The 16,515-nt window shown below is 40.9% G+C and overlaps 1 protein-coding gene across 1 annotated transcript in view; it reads left to right on the top strand.

Annotated features, from left to right (window-relative positions):
• Window positions 1-2,177: 2,177 nt before the first annotated feature.
• The window catches only part of Knl1 (kinetochore scaffold 1), a 29,413-nt gene continuing 15,075 nt past the window's right edge, over window positions 2,178-16,515 (top strand). The window contains exons 1-6 of the mRNA XM_090318603.1: window positions 2,178-2,228; window positions 5,672-9,901; window positions 10,580-10,718; window positions 11,233-11,300; window positions 12,569-12,667; window positions 14,839-14,954. Of these exons, the coding sequence (XP_090174729.1) occupies window positions 2,178-2,228; window positions 5,672-9,901; window positions 10,580-10,718; window positions 11,233-11,300; window positions 12,569-12,667; window positions 14,839-14,954 (4,703 nt within the window). The remainder of the gene's footprint in view (window positions 2,229-5,671; window positions 9,902-10,579; window positions 10,719-11,232; window positions 11,301-12,568; window positions 12,668-14,838; window positions 14,955-16,515) is intronic.

Here is a 16,515-nt window from a genome sequence, read left to right as displayed (position 1 = left end):
ATCACTTGAGGCACAGCAGTACTTCCTTTTTCTGAGTATATGGTATCAAAAAATCAACACAGGGTTTTGTGTATGCTAGGCAGGCCCTCTACCACTAGGCCACACTCCCAGCCCCATTTGTCATTCTTTTTTTTTTTTTTTTTTGCCAGTCCTTGGTTTGAGCTCAGGGCCTGAGCCCTGTCCTTGGACTTTCTCAAGGCTAGAGCTCTACCACTTGAGCCTCAGCACCACTTCCGGCTTTTTTCTATGTATGTGGTACCGAGGAATCGAACCCGGGTCCTCGTGCATGCTAGGCAAGCACTTTAACCACTAGGCCAAACTCCCGGCCCTCTACGGAAATCTTTTATCTCCCTAGTCTAAAGTTTTGTGATTCTTGGTAATTGTTTAGAATATAGATTATGAAAATACCTTTTAATTTTTAGGAATAAGAATTCTGATGACAAGTCTTGTGAGATTACTGGTGAGTACAAATAGAATACTTTTCTTCTAAATTTCTTGATAAATATCACAAGAAGGAACTGAGCAAAAATAGAAGTTCTTTCTTTGTATATGTTTTTGTTTAAAATTTTATAGTAAACTTTTCTCTATAACATACTGTCCTTCTTGTTTTCTGTTAGACTCCTACTTATTTAGTTATTTATTGATTTATTTAAAATTAATTTTTTTTTTTTTTTTTTTTGCCGGTCCTAGGCTTGAGCTCAGCACCTAAGCAGTGTCCTTGGATTTTTCTCAAGGCTAGAGCTCTACCACTTGAGACTCAGTACCATTTCTGGCTTTTTTCTATGTATGTGGTACCGAGGAATCGACCTGGGTCTTTGTGTGTGCTAGGCAAGCACTCTACCACTATTCCAAACTCCTGGCCTAAAATTTATTTAAATTACAAAAAAATTGCTTTTGCCTATTCTGGGGCTTTTAACTCAGAGCGTGGCCACTGTCCCTGAGCTTCTTCTTTTTTTTTTTTTTGCCAGTCCTAGGCTTGAGCTCAGCGCCTAAGCACTGTCCTTGGACTTTCTCAAGGCTAGAGCTCTACCACTTGAGCCTCAGCACCACTTCCGGCTTTTTTCTATGTATGTGGTACCAAGAATCAAACCCAGGTCTTTGTGCATGAGTGGCAAGTACTCTACCACTAGGCCAAACTCCCAGCCCCCTAAGCTTCTTTTGCTCAAAGCTAGCACTGTACCACTTGAGCCACAGCCCCACTTCCAGCTTTTTCTGCTTATGTGGTACTGAGGCATTGAACCTAGGGCTTCATGCATGCTACACAAGCACTCTACCATTAATCTGCATTCCCAGTCATCAATTATTTATTCAACTTAGGAATCAAAGAATCTTTTTTTTTTTTGTCCTTGGACACTTTTTGCTCATGGCTAGTGCTCTGCCACTTGAGCCACAGTGCCACTTCTGGCTTTTTCTGAGTATGTGGTACTGAGGAATCAAATACAGGACTTGGTACATGCTAAGCAAGCACTCTACCACCAGGCCAAACTCCCAGCCCCTCAAAGAATCATTTTGAAAGCAAGTTGCTGGTGGCTCATGCCTGTAATCCTAGCTACTCAGAAGGCTTAGAGCTAAGGCAAATGGTTTGAAGCCATCCTGGGCAAAAAGTCTATGAGATTCTTCTCCAATAAACTACTCAGAAAAAAGCAGGAAGTGGCTCTATGGCTCAGGTGGTAAAGCACTAGCTTTGAACAAAAGAAACTTAGAGACAGCGGGCAAGTCCTTACTTCAAGCTCCAGGATAGGCAAAAAGAAAAGAATCAGGGGCCGGGAGTTTGGCCTAGTGGTAGAGTGCTTGCGTAGCATGCACAAAGACCTGGGTTGGTTTCTTTGGTAACACATATATAGAAAAATGCTGGAAGTGATGCTGAGGCTCAAGTGGTAGAGCTCTGGCCATGAGAACGTTCGAGGACAGTGCTCAGGCCCTGAGTTCAAGCCCTAGGACTGGCAAAAAAAAAAAAAAGAAAAATCATTTTGAACTCTTCTTTTATTCATATACTCATTAGCCCTTACTTTCTGTCTATTATATTCTAAGCATCTTGAATATCAGTTACTTGATCTCTTACTACTTCTATTACTTTAGCTCAGAGCCTTAGTATTTTAACTTATGTATTTAATCTTTTTATTCTTTGAGTTTATTTAATGTATTTTCTTACTATATTCTTTTTTCTTATAATAGGTATGAACACATTGCTTTGTGCTCCCATTCAGATGCAAATGCAGCAAAGAGAGGTATGATCTCATGTAAATGTCTTCATATTTTCATTTTTACTCATAGTCAAAAAGTACAAACAAATTCAAGGTCCAAGTATGATTTAGGGACATATTCCAAAACTAAATATCATAGAGTGGGGAAATTTCCTACCTTTTAGTTAAGTAAACATAAGGCTCTGCCAAAATAAGTAGTAGGGAGGAATGTTATATTAGAGCTTTAAAATTTTAATGACCACGAATGAGAATCATGTCAGAATTTCATTATAATGTAGATTTGTGAGCTAGAAATGTAGCACTTGCTTAGTATGTGTAAGGATCTGGTGATCTCAAACATTGCCATTTACAGGCAAAAAAAAACCCCCACAGGCTGTGAATGTGGTAGTGGTAGAGTGCTTGCCTAGCATACACAAGGCCTTGGGTTCAATTCCTCATTGCCATATAATCAGAAAAAGCCAGTGGCACTGCAACTCAAGTGGTAGAGTGAGCAAAAGAAACTCAGGGACAGTTACTAGGCCCTGAGTTCAAGTCCCCAGGACTGGTAAAAACCAACAAAAAGACATACAAACAGCCTGGTGCCCGTGGCTCACACCTATAATCTTAGCTACTTAGGAGGCTTGATCTGATAATTATGGTTGAAATTCAACCTGAGCAGGAAAGTCATGAAACTTTTTTTTTTGGGGGGGGGGGATCATGGTGCTTAAACTTGGCCTGGGTGCTGTCCCTGAGCTCTTCAGCTCAAGGCTACCGCCCTACCCTTGAGCCAAGCCCACTTCCGTTTTCTGAAGGTTAATTGTAGATAAGTCTTAGGTTTTTTTTTTTTGTGCCCAGGCTGGCTTTGAACCTTGATCCTTAGATCTCAGCCTCCTGAGTAGCTAACATTACAGGTGTGAGCCACTGCACTGGCCAAATCAAGAAACTCTTATCTCCAATTAACCACCAAAAAACCTGAAGTGGAGCTGAGGCACAAAGTGGTAGACTAGCCTTGAATGAAAAAACTCAAGGACAACACCCAGGCCCCGAGTTCAAGCCTCATAACCAACCAGGAAAAAAAAATCTATATCTATATCTATCTATCTATCTATAGATATATATCTATATATCTACACACACACACATACACATACACACACAGATTTTATTTTGAATGCCCAGGAATTAGACCTTTTCCTTACATACAAAACTACGATATCACAGATAGCACAAAGTTTATTATGAATTAGCCATTCTATACCAATTCCTATCCAAGACATTTATTTAGGATGAAAAGAATCCAATATAGAAATTTCATTTGTTTACATTGTATATTAGATGTCTTTTCTTTCTTTCTTTTTTTTTTTTCCCCGGTTGTGGGACTTGAACTCTGAGCCTGAGCATTCCCTGAGCTCTTCAGCTCAACACTGTTGCCTTACCCCTTGAGCCACAGTGCCACTTTCAGTTTTCTGGTGGTTAATTGGAGTTAAAAGTCTCATATGGACCTCCCTGCCCAGGCTGGCTTCAAACTATGATTCTTAGATTTCAGCCTCCTGAGTAGCTAGAGTTATAAGCGTGAGCTATCATGCCCTGCTTGTAGTTTTGTTTTTAACTATGTTTTTTGTTGTTGTCTTTTCTTTTTTGGTATTGAGGATTGAATTTAGAACTTTGCACTTGCTAAGCAAGCACTTTGCCACTGAGCTTCATCCCAGCCCTAGATTTCTTTTTGTTATTTTGGTTTTCATTTCTCAGCTATTCTAGAGCGTGTATATCTAGCAGATGTTTTGGGGGGGTTATTGGGAGTGGGGGTGGGGCAGTCCTGTGGCTTGAACCACTTTACCACTTGAGCCACAGTACCGCTTCCAGCTTTTTCTATATATGTGGTACTGAGGAATCGAATCCAGGTCTTTGTATATGCTAGGCAAGCACTCTACCACTAGAACAAAACTCCCAGTGTGCCCCCCTACCCCCTTTTTTTTTCAGGTCAGTACTGGGGCTTGGAACTCAGTATCTCAGTGTTTCATTATCTTCTTTTTTTTAAATTTTTTTATTTTTGCCAGTCCTGGGCTTGAGCTCAGGGCCTGAGCACTGTCCTTGGACTTTCTCAAGGCTAGAGCTCTACCACTTGAGCCTCAGCAACACTACTGGCTTTTTTCTATGTATGTGGTACCGAGGAATCGAACCCGGGTCTTCATGCATGCTAGGCAAGCACTTTAACCACTAGGCCAAACTCCCGGCCTCATTATCTTCTTTGGTCTTCTTCCTCCTCTTCCTTCTCTTCTGCCTTCTCCTCTTTGCCAGTCCTGGACCTTGAACTCAGGGCCTGGGCACTGTTCCTGGGCTTTCTCAAGGTTAATACTTTATCACTTGAGCCACAGTACCACTTTTGACATTATAAATATGTGGCACTGAGAAATTGTACCCAGGGCTTCATGAATGCTAGGCAAGTACTCTGCTACTAGGCCATGCTCCTGGCCTGAGAGATAGTATGTTTTGGTTATCCTGGGGCTTGAACTCAGGTCTTGGCACAATGCCATTTCTGGCTTTTTCAGAGTAGTTTATTGAAGATAAGAGTCTTTCCTGCCTAGGCTGGCTTTATACTGTGATTCTCAGATTTCAGCCTCCTGAGTAGCTAGGATTTATAGGCATGAGCCACCAGTACCCAGTGACAAACATTTTTTTAAAAATTGTATTTTAAGCCAGCTGTGGTGGCTCATGCCTGTAATCCTAACTATTCAGAAGGCTGTGATCTGAGGATCAAGGTTCAAAGCCAGCCTGGGCACAAAAGGCCCTGAGACCCTTATCTCCAATTAAACCTGTAGAAAAATGGGAAGTGGGGCTTGGCAAGGGTAGGGTGGTAATCTTAAGCTGAAGAGCTCAGGGACAGTGCCCAGGCCTAGTTCAAGCCCCCAAACTAACACATACACACACAAAATTGTAATTTATTGTTGGGAGTACGTATAGAGGGGTTAAAGTTACATTTGTCAGGTTGTGTGTGAATTATTTCTCGAACCTTGATATCCCTTCTCATGGTAGACTTTTGATTAAAGAAACAATAGTGTTTTTTTGTTTTGTTTTGTTTTGTTGCCACTCCTGGGCTTGAGCTCAGGGCTTGAGCACTGTCCTTGGATTTTCTCAAGGCTAGAACTCTACCACTTCTCTACCACTTGAGCCTCAGCACCACTTCTGGTTTTTTTCTATGTATGTGGTTCCAAGGAATTGAACCTGGGTCTTCCTGCATGCTAGGCAAGCACTCTACCACTAGGCCAAACTCCCGGCCCCTAGATTTGATTCTTGATTCCCCAGTACCACATACACAGAAAAGGCCTGAAGTGGTGCAGTGGCTCAAGTGGTAAATAAATCGTTAGCCTTGAGAAACCAGAAGGACAATGCTCAGGCTCCGAGTCCAAGCCCCAGGACTGACCCCCTCACACTCCCCCCCAAAAGTAATTTACCTTCGATCTGATTTCTTATATTTTCTTTCATTATAGTTTTCAATTATAGAGCCCAACCATGAAAACAGACATTTAAGTGACCAGACAGTCATCTTTTCCGATGAAAATCAGATGGATCTGACAGCAAGTCACACTGTGATGATTACCAAAACCCTTTTAGATTGTACCCAAAGTCAAAATCCAACCAAGATAGATACTGCGTCCTTTCTGGCTAGTCTCAAGTGCCAGAATAAGGATTTGGGAATGCAAAAAGAATTGAAAATTCCCATGGATCATCACCCCACTCCAGAGAAAAAAATAAATTCCAATGACTTGATACAAAGATTGAAAACAAGAAAGACTAGTGCTTATACTACAGGGTCCAATAAAGAAAATTTTGAAATACATGTTTATTCCAAGCAATCAGATAATGCTGCTTTTACACAGCAAATGCCTGCATCTTTCAATGTTAATGACACCAGTAGTAATATTACTCGATTCTTCAGAGAAGACGACGATGGGATGAATTTCACCCGGTGCCATACAGCTGATATTCACACCTTGGTTCCTCCATCTGGTGAGGCCAACTTAGTGGAATTCAAGGGTGATATTACAACTCATGACAATGACTGTATGGACTTAACAACTAACTATACCCTGCAGGTTTTACCATCATCAGATAATTTATCCAAAACAGAAAGTCAAACTCATAGTATCACAAAGGATGTTGAAGTAGTTGGTGGAATTGAAGCTCCAGAAAAGACAGCAGTCTGTAAAAATAAACAAAATGCTGCTTCGCAAGACCCTTTCTTAAACCCTCAACCTAAAACAAATTGTAGTCACATTATGGAGTCGGCAACTCGCACAGTCACTGGAACTTCTAATCGAGATGTCAAAACTGTGGCTATGACCTCAGAGTCTGTATGCTTTAGTCCAACTAGTCAAGGTTATAAAACATGTTTTTATTCTAGTTGTAACAATGCCATGGAACTGACCACATGTCTGTCGAGTATGCTGAAGCCTGATGTTAATTATCCTAAAGGACTTCCCCATCCTGATGCCAGCCCTGTCCTCACAGAGAAAATGCTTTATTCAGGAGAGGATACTATGGACATTACCAAGAGTCACACAGTTGCAATAGAAAATCAGATTTTTAAACAGGATCAGACAGATGTGCCAATTGCATTCGCACCAGCATCCCAAGAAGCAATGATGCTTCCAAATCATATAACTGTGGCAGAAGACACAGAAAGGAATGTCAATTGTCACTCACTTCCTCAAGTGTCTAAGGCAAGATTACAACAGAACCTGACAAATTCTCTATCTCTTCACTTAACTGACAAAAAGACTCAACTCTTAGAAGACGAAGCTATGGATTTGACTGAAAGCCATACAAGTAACTTAAGTCAAGCTCCTCTTGCACCTTACATTCCAGCATCAGAGACTATCCCTCAATCTTATTCTTGTAGCAAAAGTTCTCAAGATAAATGGGGGGAAACAATAAAAAATCATATCAAACCATCCCAACAACCAAACCTGATGCCTGAAAATATCCTAACTGGTACTCAGGACACAGGAAAACATCAGAATTTGAAGATTTCACCTTATCTCGTTAGTGATTCTCTCGCGTCAGCTGACTATTTGAACTGTAATGTAGCTTACTCTGGTATAGTTCTTGATAAACAAGTAGCACTAAGAAATAATAGAAATACAGTTTCAACGGATCAGTCTTTACTTTCTGCCAGAAAGTCATTATTGTCCTCTGATTGTTCATTTGGACAATCTGCCATGAAAAATTACAGTACTGATGTGAATAGTCATATATCAAAATCTGTACCAGGCCAGAGTTCTAAAGTACCTGAGTCACTGAGGAGAGAGTTCGATGATGCCACACATGACAAAGTGATTATTTGTTCAGAGGAGGATCAAACTATGGATCTCACCAAAAGCCACACTGTTGTCATTAAGTTTGGTCCCTCTGAAGTACAAGACCTTAGTAAGAGTAATTTAGACCAGAGTACCAGCCAAATCACAGCTGCAAACAGACCAATAGGCGTAAAAGGAAAAAACTGTGGTAAAATTCCTAGAGAAAAAACTGAAGTATTTGTACCTAATGATGCCTTTGGTGTCTTAGAGGGCAAAAGTGTACAGAAGCCTGAATTTCTGACAAAAAAGCAAAATGTCAATGTTTGTGGAAGGAAAAGTGTTAGTGGACTAAAAATTGGTGAGACTATTGTATTTTCAGAGGGTGATGAAAATGATATGGAGATCACCAATAGTTACACGGTAGATATAGACCATAGATCTTTATTAGATAAATGTGACTCCAATCTTTTGCCTGCCGCAGGAACTTCTAAAACTGTTTTGTATGCTTGTGGGCAGGATGAGATGGAAATCACCACTAGTCACACTGTTGCCTTAGAGTGTAACACAGTCTCATCTATGGAAAGAATTACTAGAACTGTGGAAAAGACACCGTTTGTAGCTAATCGGGATGAACTAGAAATGATGAAGTCCCACACTGTCTTCACTGACTACCATTCAGAGGAGAAAACCTTACCTCCAGACAGTCCCAAGTCTGGACTACCCAAAAGGAAAAGTCTGAGAATTGCAGAAATGACATCTCTTGCTGAAGATAATGTTTTCTCTCCAGAAAATGGTGACAGCAACCATCCAGCAGCAAAAGGTAGGCAGCTCACAGTCCTGGAGGAGTGCTCTAGTTGCCACCCTAGCGGGGAATCTGGGACATTAGTAGCTGATGACAACTTGGAAGTGTCTAAATTAACCAATTGGAAAAATGTGAATGATATACAGAAGCCTGGATTTCCAAATGAACTGTCAGGCAAACCTCAGAGAAAAAAAAGCCTTAGGTTTAAAAATGACAAGCCCATTGCCTTCCCAGAGAGTGATAAAAATGATATGGATAGCACCCCGAGTTCTGTGGTAGAGATAAATAACCGTAGCGCCCAGGAAGGTAGAGAGGACTCTAATTGGATGCCTTTGACAGGAAGTTCTAAAACTGTTTTATATGCATCTGGGCAAGATGACATGGAAATAACTAGAACTTACACAAGTACCTCTGAATATCAAACTATCCCACCAGACGAAGCAATTACTAGGCCAGTAGACAAGACAATAATGTTTGTAGATAATCACAGTGATCTGGAAGTTACCAAGTCCTGTACTGCTTTTATTGACTGTCGAGCCACAGAGAACATGCTTTCAGAATACTCTGAATTTGGAATAGCGAGAAAAGAAAACAGTATTGAAGATAATAGTTGTGTTCAAGAAATCACTAAAAAACAAGCTCTGGCTGTAGGAAATCACGTTCTTTTTCACTCTGAGCAAAACCATCAGATGGAAACCTTTATTCCTCCTAATACATTGTGTAGGGATCAAAATAAAATGGAATTTGTCAAGTTGCATAGAGATGACACGGAAGAGGTGGTCACAGGCAAAGCTGCGGACCAGTTCTCCATAGTGAAAAGAGCCCAAATTGAAAGCTGCCATAAAGATAGTACAGATAGTAAAAATGTGGATTTTACAAGTGGTCATAGAACTGTTATTTGTGAATCCAATGATAACTGGAAACAAAGTCTGAAAAATCAGACTTTGCATGGGACAATGGAAGAATTTGTACATCACCAACCTTTTCAAATTCTACCTACTTCAGAACAAGTACTTGAATTAGGAAATGCAGGGCACAATAATAGTAAAGTGCAAACTAAGGAAATACATAACATTGTCTCCAATGATGCTAAAGATAATAGAGAACAAGAAAAGAACTCTCATAATGGATCTGAAAGTACATCTGTACCATTAATGACAACTGGTAGAGATAAAAGGAGGAAATGTTCTTTGGGAATCTTTTTGCCCAGATTGCCAAATAAGAGAAATTGTAGTGTTACTGGTATTGATGACCCTGAGCAAATTCCAGCAAATTCAACCAATTTAAAGCACTTAGAAATACTGCCAGTCACTAACAAGGATTTAGACTCCGGGTCTGTTTCATCTAAAATGAACTTAAGTCCATCTCAGTATATAAATAAGGAAAATCTCCCTACGTATCCTGGTGAGACTAATTCTTCGGACTCTATTAGTGTAGAAATAGAAGAAAATACTTTGATTGAAACTGACCAAAAAGCAACTTTACCATCTGACAGCAAAATGGAGGAAACCTGTTTTAGCCACAAAAGAACCTGGGTACAAGAAGGAGAGGCTGTTTCAAATGAGAAAAAAATCAGAAAACATGACATTAAGTTTGATGATACTACACAGGGTCAGGAGGTAAGCTGCTGGTTTTGTTTGTTTGCTTGAAGCTGGGATACAGAATTGGTGCATGATGCTTTTGCTCATTGGCTCATGCTCTACTAACTGAGCCATACCTCCTACCCTAAATTGCTCCCAGCTTTTGCTGGTTAATTGGAGATGGGGGAGTGGCCTCATTTCTACCCAGGCTTAGCTCTAAATTTTTTTTTTTTTTTTTTTGCCAGTCCTGGGCTTGAGCTCAGAGCCTGAGCACTGTCCTTGGACTTTCTCAAGGCTAGAGCTCTACCACTTGTTGGCTCTAAATTTTGATCCACAGATCTTAACCTCCCAAGTGGTTGGGCTTACAGGCATGAGCCACTGGTACCCGTATGCATTTCTTGACTGGCAAATTAGAGTATGGTTTTGCTTTTCTCTCCTGACATGTGGTGCTCTGTTCATTGTGACAGTAATGTTTTTTCGTGTTGGCAGCTGAGATTTTATCCCAGAGTGAGCCATCCACTGGGTACCTCAAGTGAATGAGAGAATGGAGAAGGCACTCTCATAAGGCTATGTGCTGTCCTTGGCCCTTTGTAACATCAACATAGATACATTGTATGTTTGAAGTAGAGTTTTCTGGGTCTTAAACATTTAGCTATCACAAATACACACTCTCATGACTTGATTCTAACAATGTTTTTTTTTTATCAATTATTTCAGATTTTTGATCCCCATACTGAAGAGGACATAGATAAACATGTTAACAGTGTGTTGGCAAAAAGCCCGAGCAGGACCCTATCTAGCTGCAGCAGCTCTCTGGATTCAGTCAAAGCTGATGGGACCTCTCTGGACTTGAGCAGTAAGATTTTTATGAAATCTAAGTAATAGAGGTTATCTGGGGATTGGGAATGTGGCTTAGTAGTAGAGTGCTTGCCTAGCATGCATAAGCCCTAGGTTCGATTCTCAATACCACATAACACAGAAAAAGCTGGAAGTGGCGCTATGGCTCAGTGGTAGAGTGTGTGAGCCTTGAGCAAAAGCAGGACTGGGGAAACAAAAAAGTTATCTGAACCTTTGACTAACAATAAATGCATTTAAGTTTAGGAAATACCTTAGTGTTATGTCGATCTAATCCATAGTCATTTTAATGAATCAAGAAGTGATTTACTATAGAGAAATAGAATGTTTTGTTTCAGAAACTTGTAATCAGTGGGGAAACATTGAACAAAGTGCTAAATCTGTAATAAACCTGCGTTGCTAAATGACTGTCTTCCTGAAGCATCATGAACAACACACAAGTCTGAAATACAAGTAAAACCAAGCTTACAATTGGGTTTTGACATGTTTTTCACATGAATTTGCTTTACTTTTAGCAAACCGCAATAGTCAAATGGAATCACAATTTCTCAGTGACACTATTTGTGAAGAGAGCTTGAGAGAGGTATGTCAAAAGTATCCATCACTTCTAATACACTCGTTTTCTTGGTTGTTATTTATCAGTGGCAAAGTGTTAGGGAAACTGGGCTCAGCTTGATACAATCAAAAAGCCAGGTTAAAAGTCCGGCACTGGTGGCTCACACCTCTAATCCTAGCTACTCAAGAGGCTGGGATATGAGGACTGGGCAGATATAGGTTTTAAGTTTTATAAACTTTATTATTGAAAAACCTTAAAAGGGCTGGGAATTTGACCTAGTGGTAGAGTGCTTGCCTAGATTGCATGAAGACCCAGGTTTGATTCCTTTGTATCACATACATAGAAAAGCCAGAAATGGTACTGTGACTCAAGTGGTAGAGCGCTAGCCTTGAGAAAGCCCAAGGACAGTGCTCAGGCCCTGAGTTCAAGCCCCACAACTAGGTGGAGGGGAGCCTTAAAAATTAATCTTAGGGGACCGGGAGTTTGGCCTAGTGGTTAAAGTGCTTGCCTAGCATGCATGAAGACCCAGGTTCGATTCCTCGGTACCACATACATAGAAAAAAGCCGGAAGTGGTGCTGAGGCTCAAGTGGTAGAGCTCTAGCCTTGAGAAAGTCCAAGGACAGTGCTCAGGCCCTGAGCTCAAGCCCAGGACTGGCAAAAAAAAAAAAAAAAAATTAATCTTAGAAGTAGCATGGTATCACATAAAGTTTAGGGCCAATCTGGGATACGTAGGAAAGGCCCTGACTCAGTGAAGATAATGAATAAAGGGGAGCACTCTAGTGGTAGAGTGCTTGCCTAGCATGCACAAAGTCCTGGGTTCAGTACTTTGGTATCACATACACAGGAAGAACCAGAAATGGTGCTGTGGCTCAAGTGGCAGAGCACTAGCCCTGAGCAAAAAGTGTCTAAGAACAGTGCGTAGTCCCTGAGTTCAAGCCCCAGGACTGGCAAAACAAAGATAATGGATAAATGCCCGGGAGCATAGCTTAGTGATAGAGTGTTCCACTAGCATGCATGAAACCTGAGTGTGATTCCTCAGTACCACATACAGAGAAAAGGCTGGAAGTGATGATATGGCTCAAGGGGTAGAAAGCCTAGGGACAGTGCCCAGGCTCTGAGTTCGAGCCCTACAACTGGCAAAAGAAAAAGATAATGGATAAAATCTGCTCATGTGTGATCTAATTCCTGAATATTTGTGTAAATATGTGTAAATTAGTTTATTTAGAAACAAATAAGGGTTTTACTGAAAGTGCATATCTTGAATGCTTCAATAAACTATTTTTTCTTTTCCTAGAAACTCAAAGATGGGAGCATTACAATAAGAGAGTTCTTCATACTTCTTCAGGTCCACATTGTAATACAGAAGCCCCGACAGAGCAATCTCCCAGCCAAAGTAAGAGTAGCTTCTGGCAAAATAGTTATTCTAGTTAAAATGTATCCTACTTAAGCTGGACGTGGTGGCTCACGCCTGTAATCTTAGCTACTCAGGAGGCTGAGATCTTGAGGATCATGGTTCAAAGCCAGCCTGGGCACTAAAGTCCCTGAGATTCTTATCTCCAATTAACCACTAATAAACAGGAAGTGGTGCTGTGACTCCAGGGGTAGGACAGTAGCCTTGAGCTGAACAGCTCAGGAACAATACCCAGGACCAGAGTTCAAGCCTCATGACTGACCAAAAAAAAAAAAAAAGTATACTTTGCTAAACTCCATGAAAGCAGGTATTTAAGAAAAGTAAAAACAAAAGAATTAGCTAGGTGCCTGTGGTTCATGTCTGTAATCCTAGATACTCATGAGGCTGTGCTATGAGGATTGCAGCTCGCCGGGTCAGCAAAGTCTGGGAGTAGCAGTGTGCCTCAAATGATAAAGTGCTCCCCTAGAGCAAAATAGCTGAGGAACAGCACCCAGGTCTGAGTTCAAGCTCCCAGAAAGGCACCAAAAAACTAAAAGGGCTGGAAGTGTAGCCTAGTGGTTGTGTGCTTGCCTAGCCTGCACAAAGTCCTATGTTCCATCCTTGGTACCACATACAGAGAAAAAGCTGGAAGTGGTGCTGTGGCTCAAGTGGTAGAGCTCTAGCCTTGAGATAATGCAGGACAATGAGTGTCTAGGCTCTGAGTTCAAGTCCCAGGCATTAAGAAAAAGTGGGGTTTTGAAATCATGGATTTTGATAAGGCAAAATTGTAACATTTTGTATTACTTGCCATCTTTTTGATACTTTTTCCTGATTAGAAAAATAACATTGGGTTGGGAATGTGGCTTAGTAGTAGAGTGCTTACCTAGCATGCATAAATCCCTGAGTTTGATTCCTCAGTACTACAGAAACAGAAAAATCTGGAAAGTGGAGTGTGACTCAAGTGGTAGAATGTTGGCCCTAAGCAGCAGAAGCCTAGGGACAAGTGCTTAGGCCTGAGTTCAGGCATCAGGATTGGCCAAAAAAAAAGAAGAAATATATATATATATATATATATATATATATATGCTTTTCCTGCATTACAAAATCCAAGTACAGCTGGATTTTATCTCTTATCTCCAATTAACTGGCAGAAAATTGGAAGTGGCACTGTGTGGCTCAAGGTAGACGAGCACTAGCCTTGAGAAAGACCTAGGGACAATGCTCTTCTGCATGTTCTTTTTTTCTTAATGTTGGTTGTGGGACTTGAACCCAGGGCCTGGTCTCTGTCCTTGAGCTCTTTTGCACAAGGCTAGCACTCTGCCACTTTGAGCCACAGTGCCACTTCTGGTTTCTTGGTGGTTAATTGGAGATTAGTCCCATAGACTTTCCTGGTCAGGCTGGCTTTGAACCATGATCCTCAGATCTCTGCCTTCTCAGTAGCTAAGATTACAGGAATGAGCCACTATTGCCTGGCTAAACTTTTTCTCTTTTGAGTAGTTAATTGGAGGTGAGAGTCTCATGGAATTTCCTGTCCTGGCTGGCTTTAAACCATGATCCTCAGATTTCAGCCTCCTGAGTAGCTAGGAATATTGGCATGAGCCACCCTGTGAGATAAGCTAACTTGCACCTTGTCTGGTCTCAAACCTTTATTTTTTATTTTTATTTTTATTTCAGCCTCCAAAATGACAGGATTATAACTATTACAACTATGTTATCCTGCCCAGCATGCCTAGCCCTATATACTGTTTTGTTTGTTTTTGCAGCGTGATAATAGAATTTAAAGCCTTAGGCTTTAAATCCTCAGACTTTTTATAATTTTAACAAAACAGACATGCTGAAACTTGAATTCATTCTTTATTCTTTTGTTGATCATGGGGCTTGAACTTAGGGTCTGGGTGCTGTATCTGAGCTTTTGCACTCAAGGCTAGTGCTTTCCTAATTTGGGCCATAGTACCACTAATGTTTTTTTGGTAGTTAATTGGAGATAAGAGTCTCAGCCAACCAAGCTGTCTTCAAATCAGCGCAATCCTCAGATCTCAGCCTCCTAAGTAGGATTATAGGTATGAACTATAAGTGCCCGGCCTTGAATTCATGCTTGTTGATGGTTTTGACCTCAAGATACCAGTTCTGAGGAACTTTTTTTTGTTTTTTTGTTTTGTTTTGTTTTTTTGCAGTTTACTAGAGATGTATCACCTACTCCAGAAGACCTGATATTAAGACAATATGTGTATAGACCCAAGATAGAGATTTATAGAGAAGACTGTGAGGTTCTTCGTCAAAAGATTGAAGCGTAAGAAAGTTTTAATTTCTTTTCTGCATGCTTTTTCTGTTTTGTGTTTGGGAACTTTTTTTTTTTTTTTTTTTTTTTTTTTTTTTTTTTTGCCAGTCCTGGGCTTGAGCTCAGGGCCTGAGCACTGTCCTTGGACTTTCTCAAGGTTAGAGCTCTACCACTTGTGCCTCAGCACCATTTCCGGCTTTTTTCCATGTATTTGGTACTGAGGAATCGAACCCAGGTCTTCGTGCATTCTAGGCAAGCACGCTACCACTAGGCGAAACTCCCGGCCCTGTTTGGGAACTTTGACAAGCAAATCGTCTCTGTGGTGATGTTTAAATTAGAATAAAATGACATGGAAGGCCAGGAGTATAGTCTAGTGGTAGAGTGCTCGCCTATCATGGACAAAGCCTCGCTTCGATTCCTTGGTACCACATATACAGGAAAAAGCCTGAAGTGATGCTGTGTCTCAAGTGGCAAAGCACTAACCTTGATCAAAAAGTGTCCAAGGACTGTGCCCAGGCCCTGAATTTAAGCCCTAGGTCTGGCAAAAAATAAATAAATAAATATAGAAAAACGTTGATGTCATTGACTGGAAGAAAATATGAGAGAAAAGACTTTTGGCTTTGGGGCTGGGAGTTTGGCCTAGTGATAGAGTACTTGCCTAGCATGCACGAAGACCCGGGTTTGATTCTTCAGTACCACACACATAGAAAAAAAAGCCAGAAGCGATGCTGTGGATCAAGTGGTAGAGCTCTAGCCTTGACTGGCAAAAAAAATTTAAAAAAAAAGTGTTTTGGCTTTGTAGTCAGACATACTGAAGTTCAATCGTGGACACAACACAAACTGTGTAGTCTTGTTATAAGTCAGCTAGCCTTTATTTCTACATCTGTAAGAGTTATAATACTTACTCAGCACGTTCAAATGAATAGTAGGAACAGTAGATACAAGGGCTCAAGGTAGTAGAGTGCTAGCTTTGAACAATAGAGCTCAGGGACAGTGCCCAGGCTCTGAGTTCAAGCCCCACAATTGACAAAAAAAGAAAAAATGGTTTTTGTGGTTCAACTCTCGAATGCTAGTTATATGAAATGTAGAGATTGGGTCACTGGTATAATTCTAGCCTAGTCTAGGCAAACCAAAAAGTAGGCTGGCAAGCATGTTCTGTTATCCTACACTGTAAAGGAAACAAGGTAACTATATACAGTGGTACAACACCTGTAACCCCAATGACATGGGGAAACACACAGCCTGGGCCTCTAAAGTGAGACCTTTCTTAAAAATAACCAGTTCAAAAACAAAACAAGAAAAAAGAGCGATTCATGGAGTAGAGCACTTGTTAACAATGATGAGGCCCCGAGTGCAACCCCAGTACCACCAAAAATGAGAAGGATTCATAAATCTAGCATGGTCATGCCGGGAGTGATGGCTCATGCCTGTCATCCTAGCTACTGAGGAGGCTGGTTCAAAGTCAGCCCAGGCACAAGAGGACCTGAGACTCTTATCTCCAGTTATCTTCTAGAAAATAGGAAGTGGGACTTGGCTCAAGGGTAGGGCAGTAGCCTGGAGCTGAAGAGCTCAG

This window comes from Megascapheus bottae, chromosome 25 (genome assembly GCF_031878675.1).
Source record: "Megascapheus bottae isolate mThoBot1 chromosome 25, mThoBot2.hap1, whole genome shotgun sequence".
Lineage (NCBI taxonomy): Eukaryota > Metazoa > Chordata > Mammalia > Rodentia > Geomyidae > Megascapheus > Megascapheus bottae.
Note: the sequence above shows the minus strand (reverse complement) of the source record. Positions and strands in the feature narration are given on the sequence as shown.